General features: G+C 29.0%; 1 protein-coding gene across 2 annotated transcripts; it reads left to right on the top strand.

Annotated features, from left to right (window-relative positions):
- Positions 1-2,652: 2,652 nt before the first annotated feature.
- LOC133677189 (trihelix transcription factor GT-3b) lies at positions 2,653-5,230 on the top strand. 2 transcript variants are annotated; one of them, XM_062099060.1, is made up of 3 exons: positions 2,653-3,195; positions 3,450-4,031; positions 4,888-5,230. In XM_062099060.1, exons 1-2 carry the CDS (start codon positions 2,896-2,898, stop codon positions 3,987-3,989), a joined length of 840 nt encoding a protein of 279 aa, XP_061955044.1. In that variant the 5' UTR covers positions 2,653-2,895; the 3' UTR covers positions 3,990-4,031; positions 4,888-5,230. The 2 variants fall into 2 exon arrangements, with proteins under 2 accessions (XP_061955044.1, XP_061955043.1); XM_062099059.1 differs by lacking the exon at positions 4,888-5,230 and having other exon boundaries at positions 2,654-3,195; positions 3,450-4,154.
- The last annotated feature ends 7,094 nt before the right edge of the window (positions 5,231-12,324 follow it).

Here is a 12,324-nt window from a genome sequence, read left to right as displayed (position 1 = left end):
CACGTGGATAAAGAGATTTGGCGTCCACGCGTGGGACATGACAAAAGACGCGTGGATGACTAAGAAACAACGGTCCACAGGTGCCAGGACCCCAAACAATTAGGGTTATCCAATTCTATCTGATATTCTTACTCTAAATTACTCTCTAATTCCTGTTTTAGAATTTAGTTAAAGCTTAATCCTTGATTTTCAAAACTATACATTTTGGTCCCTTAACTTTTGTTGCCATTGTCATTTTAAGAAGTTGACAGATTCTTTTTTCAAATCTCTCACTGCTTTATGGGAAAGAAAAAGATTCCTATCCATATCCTCTCATGTTGTGCTTTATGGGATCTTGAAGTAGAGTAATAGTGAAATTCATGACAATAACATCTTGTCTACCACTTTGGGTTATAAGTTTTCTACCAAGTTCTTTTTTTAAATAAAAAACAGGTTCGAAATAAAACTTGACCGAAGCCGAGTTTTAAATTCACGATTAACCCGCTGGGTTATGCTGGTTTTTATACCAAAATGGATAATTCAATCAGCTCAAAAGAAGATTAATGGAATAAGCATTCTTAAAAATAAAGGTTTCAGTCCACTTGTGGGGGTAATAATTGAACTTTGCAAGGACTATAGGCCTTTTTGCGTAAGATTTTTAGGTTCGGCTTGCCCTTGAGCATAGTTTTTTACCAATGAAAAATTTAATTTGTAGTACGAAAAGATACAAGATTTGATAAATGAAGGACCAAGTCGTAGTTTCACAGGTCAGTAATCTTTTTTGTTTTTACTGCTCTCCTACTATAGATTTCGAAATCCATGCAGAGGAAAGCAGCAAAAGGTTTTGGTAGCTTGTTTAAAGAAGGCGGTCACAAGTACGTACAGAACACATTATCTCGAAAGCCTTTTTTCTTTCTCTGTCTCCTTCACACGGTTCAACAGGTAAGAACAAAATTGTTGACAACATCTTGCTTCAAAATAAAAAAAAATAAAAAAAAGGATTTAAAAAAAATCAAAGACAAAGCGAAAAGGAATCTAATAAAATCGAGATAAACAGATGACTAATAGTTTTATTTCTTTATCAGGAGTTCTGAGTTTAATATCTTTTGCTTTTACATTATCAAAAAAGACAAAAAATCCTTTGCGTGTAGTGCAAGTTTTCAAAGAAAGGAGAAATTAATGGGTTCAAAATACAGTTAATTATCTAATTTTAGCAATAATTAAATAAATACGAGTATGTAACATGCAGATAAATATCAATAATCATAGTACATACATGTGTTGCTCGAACAATATTTTGGATTTCAACAATATTCATGTTTTTGTAGTGTTAGGAAATATTTGATTTTAAACTAGACAGAAGTTCAACAATGTTGAATAATGACCCAAGTTTTCAATCTAAGTGCACATTTGAAAATACGTATTTTTTAAAGTATTTTTAGTTTAAAAATATAAAATAATATTTTTATTTTTATTTTTTAAAATTTATTTCAGACATCAGTAAATTAAAATAATTTTAAAATACCAAAAAAAATATTTTAAAAATATAGGTAAACTACAATACCAATTCATAATCACCTAAGATCATCTATGCTTGTATAGATTGGTAATTGGCATTGGGATCCAAGAAGGCCATCCTATTTGCTCAAAATAATTTCTTAAATATATTTAATATAATTTTCATTTATATGAATTGTTCACCTATCTAAGCAAGTACTTTCAATATGGTTTCATCCTAATTAAATTTAAAGAAGTGGAATTATATGACTTACTTTAACGTGGTAGAAAAGAAATCAACAATTAGATTGTGTTGATTATTATTTTATAATAAAAAAGACAAACATAAAAGAGATATAAATATTTTTTTATTGGATAAACGAACATATAATTAGAAAATAAATTTGTCTAGTCTTAGAGTTATTTTCTATATTTTTAAAATATGATATACAATGGTATGTCTTTTTTTATCTCCATAGTTTTATCTTTTCTATTTTAAAATATTAACTAAATGATACATAGATAAAACACAGGCATTCCTGGTAAATTTCAAAAGGAAAAAGATGAAGAAGGACATTTCAATTTGCACAAAACAATTTCTTCAATATATTTAATATACATATTATTTTATTTATATAGATCCCTCAAAAAAAATCAAAAGAATAATTTTCTCTTAAATTAAAATATATATATATATATATATATATATATATATATATATATATATATCTTTTGTGACATATCCATCAATGAAGCTGTTGATTCAAAGCTAAAGTTTTATTTTCTACATTTGAACATGAGAATTAATTATATGCATCTAGATCTTAGTCAAAACTAGAAATTATAAAAGGTCTTAATTCTCAATAAAGAAAAAAAAAAGAAACAACAAAAGTAAAATAAATATCGCTTGTAGTGCATGCACGTATGATAAAAATGATGGCAGAGAATAAAGCCCCCACCATCACCGAGACTTTTCTCGTAAGCCTGACGACTTCTAAACGCAATGTGAACTAATATTTAGGAACGCAGCCTTGCCCACAAACCCCTAATAAAAAAAAATAAAAAATAAAAAAGAATTTTTGACAAATAAGTTTCCGCGTAGAAAGATAACGACTGGAAATAGGAGAGAAACTATACAGAAGAAGAAAGAGATCAGTTCTTTAGTATTTCTTTTTCTTGAATCTGAACGAACAATAAAAACTGCTCTTTGACACCTTGAGCTTAAAGAAAAGAAAATTTTTTCTTTTCTTTGACAATTTTCACACTTTCCTTCAGCGTTCACACTACCATCTCTTCATATATATCTTTCCTTCACTTTCTACCTCTATCTTTTTTCCTTTTTCTCTCTTCGAATTTTGATCAAATCAATCCTTTTTGTGGGTGTAAACTGATTTAGGTTAGTTTGAGCGTGTGATTGTTATGGAGGGACATCTTCACCACCAACATCACAATCAGCATCACCTACAGCAATATCAGCTGCTGCAGCAGCAACATCACATCAGCGTAAACGTAGAGGCAAGTGATAAGTTTCCTCAATGGAGTATTCAAGAAACAAAGGAGTTCTTGATGATCCGAGCAGAACTGGATCCAACTTTCATGGAAAAGAAAAGAAACAAAGTTTTGTGGGAAGTTATCTCTAATAAAATGAAAGAAAAGGGTTATAATCGTAGCGCAGAGCAGTGCAAGTGCAAGTGGAAGAATCTTTTTACAAGATACAAGGTATGTATGTGTATATGTATTACTATTTTGGTAAAGAACTTGAGAAATGGGGAAAAAGTTAGGGATTGGATTGGAAATATATGTTTGTTGATCTGTTTTATTGAGTGATGAACAGTGCATGGTAGTTGCTAAAACCCTATTAGCTAGCTACTTTACACACACACACACACACACACACACACATGTATATATTTACACATATATGTATGGTGTTTGATAGATGATTCGATCTCACCTTGTTGTTGTGTGTGTAGGGTTGTGAGACGATAGAACCTGAAGCTATGAGGCAACAGTTTCCTTTCTACAATGAGTTGCAAGCGATTTTCACATCAAGGATGCAAAGAATGTTACGGGCTGAAGCTGAAGGAGCAGCGACTGGGTTGAAAAAGAAAGCAGTGAAGCTATCTTCTGACGATGAGGATAAGAATGAAGAAATTATTGAGGGCGAAAAGGGTGGCAGTAGAAAGAAGATAAAAAAGGGCAAGGCAATTGGTGGAACTAGTAGCAGTGGAAATAGTATTAGTTTGAAAGAGTCTTTGGAAGATTTCACGAAGCAACAGATTCAAATGGAAATGCAATGGAGAGAAGTATTTGAGGCAAGGGAAAATGAGAGGATGATGAAGGAGATGGAATGGAGACAAACCATGAAACAATTAGAGAATGATAGGATAGTGATGGAAAGAAGATGGAGAGAGAGAGAAGAGCAAAGAAGGGTGAGAGAAGAGGCTAGGGCTGAGAAGAGGGATGCCCTTATCACTGCACTCCTAAACAAGCTTAGAGGAGAAGACATGTAGTGATCAGCTTTCTTTCAATGTTTTTGCTGTTTTAGAGAAGAGGTTTGTCCTGAAACTCTCATTTTGGAGATGTTAAATATGATGTTCTTTGATAAGCTTTATGTTATGATCCTCTTCTTTTTGCAAACTGTGGCTAGAAAAGCTTCGAGCTGGTTCTCTTTTTAATATTGTCTAATCATTTTTATGCTCCTGTGATCTTAATGATGAAGTCTAGTTTAATTGATATGTGTGTGTGTGTGACTAATTAAGTTTTGAAGCACATAATCTCAAAATCATCATGAATAAATTAAGGTTCAAGCTCTATGATTCAAATCAATTTGGTGGGGGGAAAGAGCAAAATCTACATTCAACCATCCCACAAACTCTAAAAAGCTAGAGATAATGCTTGAGAAAGTAGGGACGTATTATCTATCCTATGCAACCCAATAAGCTCATCGTGCATGTTGTGCAGTTTGTTGTTAATGGTCCAATATTCTTGCTAATTAATGGCTAGCTCTCAACTTCAAGAAGATGTTGCAACTTTCACTTACATGCAATATTGATCATTTACGCACAAAACATCTCTGATTTTTCATGCTGAGTGGTGCTGCTCAGTGCAAGCCATTAACTACACGCAATTTTCCTAGAAGTAAAACACTTGAAAAAATGTCAACGGCAGCAATTTGCCTTTTGTCCATTTCGTTTGCAATTATATGGCGCAAAGGCAGGCTGATCATTGCATTGTATTTCTTGTTTCCAAGGATTGAATAAGCACTTTCTGAAAGTCAAAAAATGTGCATGACTTATTTTCACTGGTAGAATTGTTCTGCTACCAGATGTAGCTTCAGTGCATGGTCTCACAAACAGAAAAGAAAATATTGACTTTTGATTTGTACAATTTGTTCACCAACCCAATCAGTTTTTGTCATGTGGACGAGCTGGTAGGATTGGTAAGCCACAAGGTCTGTTCATGGCTTGTAGAGAAGATTGTTGGCAGGGAAACGGAAAGGTTAGGCTTCATTTGTTTTTCTCCTCCATCAACAACGTTCAATCAGGGCCATGAAGAAATGTAAGTTTGTGACCCAGCCTCAGAATATATATATATATATATTGATATTCTTTATCCTCTAATTAATATATCTTAATATTTCAAGTTTGATATTAGAGGTCTAACTTAACCATTATGATGTTTCTCTTACTAATTAATATATATTTGTTTAACTTCATTTTGTTATTGTTTTTATTTTATTTTATTTTATTTTATAATCGATTGATTTATGTCATGGACTCATTTTGTACATCTTTAAAGAAAGAAAGACATTTTGATACTGTCAATTGAGCAATTAGTTCAATGAGTTTATTGTTTAAATTCTTGAAACGATTTTAAATTAGTTTGATTAAGATTATATATTTATTAATATTGCAATTATTTATGAATATCATATAGTATTACATATTTAATATAAATCCATTTTTTTTAATTTTATGGATTGACATAGTTATTTGATAGTATAAGTATTTTTTTTTCTTATCAAATGATCTAATATATCAATAAATTCCAGCATAAAATAGTGAAGAATATGTACAAGTTAAAATGATTTTTGAAATGTGGTATTGTTAGCCATTTGATTTTAATATAATATTATTTCATAGTTCAAGTACCATTTCTTTATTTTTTTTTTGAATAGTCTATAAAATAAATCATAATACACACACACATATATATATATATTCCCAATTGAATAGCTAGAATATTAGAATTCAACATGAAAACATGAATCTCACTCTCCCTTCATAGATTCTAAGCTCTAAATAATCAATTTATAGTTTGATTTAGCGTGATTTAGTTGATTTAATCAATTCAAAAAACCATTCAAATATCTGAAAAAAAATTTAAAAAAATAGGAAAAATAGAATGATGTGTAAGCATATAAAGATTGAGCACTAATATCATCTCCCAGAAACCATGTTGTTGGATCGATCAGTGGGATCTACACGGACCCATTGATGGAGAATCTTAATGAAAAATTCATTTCTTGCATTATATTTTAGTGACTAAGAGCACTGAAAGTGTCATTAAAAAAGAAACAAAGAAGAAGAACATAGCGAGGGTTATTGGACCTTGGCTAGTAAGTTGGCATTGCACCAATTCAATTAATTAAGGGCAAATCATTTGCATGTGATCAGTATATATATAAAAGTTTAGCTGGTCATAGGTTGTCAATAAAATTATGATTCACAGGCATACGCATGTTATTTTATGCTTAAATTACGAATTGTCCAATTACCTAGTCTATTGAAGTACTCCGTGATAATATAGGATGCTGCTAATTGAGTTCATCGAATAATTAATTCCCCTAAACTGACATAAATGAGCTAATTTGCCATTAAAGTTCAATCTTTGATGGGTTTTTAATCTTGATTAGCAGTTAATTTTTTATTCGAAATCAAATTCACACATATATGGAGATTTTATATAGGAAATGGATTTTACTTTAGCCTTTAAAGTACATATATAAAATATTGAAGTTCTTTCCTTCTTTTTTTTTTAAGAATAACTGAGGGATTTTAATAATTGTTATAATATTTTTTCAGCCTTTGAATATGGAAATTGATCATATCATAAAGTTTTGTACATCATCACCATCTCATAATTTTGACAAGTTGTGTACTTCATTACAAGTGCTGTGTTATTACCAGCTCATTTGCGCGTGATTCCATCTATGTTTTGAACATTTGATCAGAGGCAGACAAGATGTTTTCAAATTTGTAGCTGAGACAGCTAGCTATGCACAAACATGACCGTGTTCTTGTTCTTGTTTTTTCTTTTGCTTTTGCTGCTGTTATCAAACAAATGGATATTTTGTAAACCGTGTTTCAGAATTCAGACAGAAGGTTCTTCTTATTTTCCCACCGACTTGTCGTGTTTTACTGTTTATGCCAATTATACGTGTCGTCTTGGAACTTGAAAGCACTTGAGATTATGGCCTCCTTGAGCATTCGTTCACACTTCATATATATTATGGCCATAATTTGGAGCCAGCCCTCCGTTTGAGATTCCTCCACTAAGTAAGATTCCTTCATTTTCTAACAAATGAATTTGTATCATGAAAAAAATAATAATTAAAAAAACGTGAAAAATGATTGAAATTTATCAAATTCTAATAATAAGATTCGTCCAAAAAATAAAAAAAAATTCGAAAATGTACAAATAAATAAGTGAAAGTTGATTAAATCTCTTAAAAACAAACTACTTTAATATGAAAAACATAATGCATACCTAATTAAATAAAAAAATAGTAAGTTACTAGTTTTGTTTTTTGTTTTTTGAAAATAAGATTTTATTTTAATTTTACAAATCTAAAGTCAATTAGAATTTAGGACTTGTCATTCATCAAACATGCCTCCCATTCTATAGTAATTAATGACAATGAAGTATTTGATTGGCGGTGTTTGGTTTCGTGGTTGGAAAAAGTTTTTGAAAAAATTTAAATTTATTTTTATTTTAAATTAGTTTTTAGATCATTTTAATATATTAATATTAAAAATAATTTTTAAAAAATAAAAAATATTATTTTAATATATTTTAAAATAAAAAATATTTTAAAAAATAATTTTTATAATATCTTCAAAAACAGAATAGATAAGAGGTGAGATTTCATACATCAAATAGTTGGCAGAAAGACTCAATTATTTAAATTGACATATAGTAAGGGACCCCCAGTACTGTCGTTTACAGGCAAGCTAGAAAAATCTTATTTACTTTTTCTTGAATTTTGTATTACACAAACACGATAAAAACTTTATCTTTATGGATTCCTTTTATCCTATGTATATAAAAAGTCTCTGCTAATTATTATTAATTGCTGTTTTTCTTCTGGAGACAATTATTAGCTGTTAGTCTGGCATTTCCCACGGAGATTTTTTTTTATTGGCGTTTCCCACGGCGAATTTATCTACCTTGCAATATCTTGGTAGTTTGACTAGTTAAATTATTATATGATTTAGACAACAATATTTGTTTATATAATCTTGTGGATAACAAAATTATATTACTATATATTAAAAAAAAAACCTAGCCTTGTGAGTTGTCGACAAAGATTTACCTGGAAAAGATGTAGTTTTAATTTCCAAGTTAATAATCCATGACAAGATCCATGGAAGAAAATAACAAATTCCATAGCAAATATTCTATAGAAGCAATCAATTCCATAAACCATATTCATAGAAGTACTCTTGCTTGGATATCAAAATAATAATTTCTAGATGGTTCGGTTATAAGAGTTTGGGATTAAAAAATTTGTTTTACCTGTGATTTCAGGTTCGAATCCTATAGTTGCTGATATTGATCACTACCGAAGATTTACCTGATTGTTAACTTCAAGAACTATGAAGATTAATCGAAGTAAATATAAGATGATTCGCACACTATACGTGAATCAAAAAATATAATAATAATAATAATAATAATAATAATAACAATAACAACAACAACAACAACGAGATCTAAATTATTACTAAGTATAGTTAATTGCAGTTTGTTTTTGCGCTGCAATTCATTATATTGACTAATTTATTTCCACAAGCAATAAAAAACACTTTTTAAATCAACTTAATTTTACCTTTTTTATTTAAGTAAAATATATGTTTATGTTATATTATATAGCTTGATTAATTTTTTTATTTATTTATCAAACAATGAGAAACACGTCTCAAATCAGCCGATACTTTCAAATAAAATTCTTCTAATTTGAATAAAAAAATATAGAATGCACCGTCATGATAATTACAATCATACCTTAAAACTTATTCTTTATTTATAATTTATTTATTTATTTTTGGGTAGAATAGCATGATAATTAATTAATGGTATGTAGGACGGTGGCCCTACAAATCTAGCCAACATAGGCACTACCGTTACAAGTGGTGACAGCAAAGCAGGGGCACAATTATTGGTTAGTTCCCAAGGAAAGAACTGTCCTTGTTCGGAATTATAATTACAGCAAAATGTAACGGATCCGCTGACTTTTTTAGATCTCGTACAAGTCAAACATGGCATTGGGTAAAAATGATACCAGCTAGTATATCATCTTAAGTGCAAAAAATCCGAATTTTTTTATTTAAAATTAATTGTTTTTATATAACTAAGTAGTATATCATCTTAAGTGCAAATTTTTTTTATTTAAAATTAATTACTTTGATATATTTTGAATTGTTTTGATGTATTGATATTAAAAATATTTTTTTAAAAAATAAAAAATATTATTTGAGTCCATTTTCAAACGAAAAATATTTTATAAAATAAATGTTATTATACTCTTAAATACTTTTTAAATATTTTATTATATGGTACAAACAAGAAAAATGATTTATTTAGTAGATTGAAATAGAGATGCTATTGTGATAGATTTTAATTCATAAAAAAAATATAATCATTATTATTTTCTATTTTTTTTAAAGAGAACAAAAAAGAATTGAGGAGTTAATATGCTTTAAAAAGGTAAAATAACATATTGGTGTGGTTGATATGCTTTGATTAGTCTACATTAGTCAAAATATTGTTATATATTAATTATCTAGGTGGTGGTCTAGTGGTAAAAGTTTGAAACTAAGAGATTTGCTTTCTCTGTAGTCCCAGGTTCGAACCCTGTGATTACTCATATGATGGCCACTAGAGGTTTACATGGTCGTTAACTTTAGGACCCGTGAGATTAGTCGAGGTACCTGCAAACTGGTTCGGACGCTCACGTTAAATTAAAAAAATATATTGTTATATTTAGTTTCAACTTTGATTTTAATCTAAATTAAAAAAAATAGATATAATATAAAGATAAAATTATCAATAAATCAATCAATATTTTATAATTCAGTTTATAATTTATTTATTAAAATAACCACAATTCATAAACATCATCGCAAAACTATTAAGAATGGACCCACATTGGAGATTTAAGATCTTGACATTGCACGTCATATTTAGCTGATTAATTTTGCCGGAATTAACTTGTAAAATAGCTAGAAACTCAAGAACCGATGGATTTTATTTTGAACTCGAAAGAGAGAAAAGTCAAAGAGTCGTAGACTTCTCCACTGATTTTTTTTCTTTCTTTCTTCTTCCTCGCCTCACCTACTCCGTACCTTCATCTCCCATTGAATACCAAAAAGGTTGTAGAAATTGCCTCTTTTTCTTCGTAATTCTCTCTCAAGGTACGGTCGATTAATCTCAGAATATTTTCGTCGTACTTGCTCAATTTGTCAAATATTTAAATCATTTAAAATCTACAATTTGCAACATCCAGTCTTTAATGTTTTCTTTTTTCTTTTTTCTTTTGCTGGTGGCATTTTCTATTCCTCGACAGAAATTATAATTTGCTCGGTCTTTGTTTTGTGGCTACTATTTTCGACGTGACAAATAGGACAAGTCATTGACTTGCAAGCCCATTAAATGACAAATTTATTTATTTTTTTCCACAACTTGAAAGCTTAAGAGTGTGTTTGGTATTGCGGTAGCGGTTGTGGTTGTGGTTTGAAAAAAGTTGTTTTATAAAAAGTACTTTTAGTTGAGGTTGGTTTGAAAAAAATTGGTGTTTGGTTAAAACTATGGTTGAAATTGAGATTGAAGAAAAAGTAGTTTAATGTGTTTGGTTAAAAATGCTTTTGAAATTGAGGTTATAAAATAATTTAAAAATATATATATTAATATTGATGATTTTAAATTTAAATATTGTAAAATTAATTACTCCTATTACATCATGAAATAAAAAATACTTTATAAAAAATACTTTTTATTATTTCATTAAACTATTTATAATTCCATTACGTACAAAATTCATCCGATAAAAATTACAGTTTTCATAATTTTTTTAGCGTAGATAAATATTATCAGGTATAAAATTGATATTACAGTACGAGTGAATTTAATTAATTCATTTTATACTAGTGTTTTTTTTAAATACAAATGTTAAAAAAATTTATTTGGCTGAAAAAAAAAAAAAAAGAATTTCACGTGAACAGTGCAATTCGCACTGTTCACATGATACACTGTTCAATGAACAGTGTATCATGCTACACTGTTTGAACAGTGTAGCATGGTTGTTCTCCAAGAGCCGCGCAAAAAAGCAGCATTTTTCTGCTTTCAAATTGCCAGCGTTTCGCACGCAATTTGTTGTGGGACCCATACACAGTGAACAGCTTTTTTTCCTTAACCAAACACTGAGCCAGTGCGTTTTTGAAGAAACGCAACCTCTACCTCGTTGCCAAACGGGCTCTAAGTATACTTCAATAGCATTTCTAGAAATACTTTCACATCAAACTTGGGTTTTTTTTTCGTTAACAAAAATATTATCAACAGAATATTTTCTTTTATTTACTATTCTCTCTTCTATCAAATTTAGCGAATGAAATATACACATACACACACACTACATTGCATAATTATCAAACTATAAGGGAAAAACAATTGTAAAAAATCTTAAAGCATAGTAATTAAAAAAAAAAAGAGTTGTTTGTTTGTTTTATTGTTAAATTTGATCCCAACTTTAATTAACAAAATTGACTTTTATCTTCCCAAATCATTAGTTAATTTAATGCAAAAACATTTTTTACACCTTAGCAATCCTATATGAATTTATTCAGAATAAATTATGAGGGGAAATCCTGTTTAACATAATTAATAATGAGAAAATAAAAAAATTGGTGACCCAAATAAAAACAACTCAAATGACAAAAAAAAAAATTTACATTGCACTATTCCACTAAACAATGCAATATAAGAGAGTACACAGTGAAATCATGATGCCATTTAGTTTTTTTAAATTTAATTTTAATGTGAAATTGTAATTGTAATTATTTCAAATTAATATTTTTTATTAGAAATAATAATAGAAATGAAAGGTGTTTATTTTGAACTGGCAGTTGGTTTTCCCAAGATCTATCTCCTACGCTCAAGTAAGAGAAATTTACACAGCCCTGTTTGTTTTTGCGTTTCAAAAGTGTTTTTGAAAAAATTTGAAATTTTTTTTAATTTTTTTTATTTGCTTTAAATTAATATATTTTTAATGTTTTCAGATCATTTTGATGCGCTAAAATAAAAAATAATTTTTTTAAAATAAAAAAATACTATTTTAATGTATTTTCGAGTAAAAAGTATTTTGAATAACAATTACAACCATACTCTAGAAATGCTAAGAGCGCTAATTGGTATATCTCCTAGCTCTTTGCCTCCATTTTAAGGACTTACTCTTTATAACTTTTACTTGTTTGTTGAATAAAGAGTCTTTTTAATGAATAATGCTTGTTTATATTGATTTGTTTTCAATAGCTAGTTTTCGAGTTGTTTGTTTGTTTTATTGTTAAA

Source organism: Populus nigra, chromosome 17 (genome assembly GCF_951802175.1).
Source record: "Populus nigra chromosome 17, ddPopNigr1.1, whole genome shotgun sequence".
NCBI classification, from domain to species: Eukaryota; Viridiplantae; Streptophyta; class Magnoliopsida; order Malpighiales; family Salicaceae; genus Populus; species Populus nigra.
This window is presented reverse-complemented; position numbering and strand designations above follow the sequence as displayed.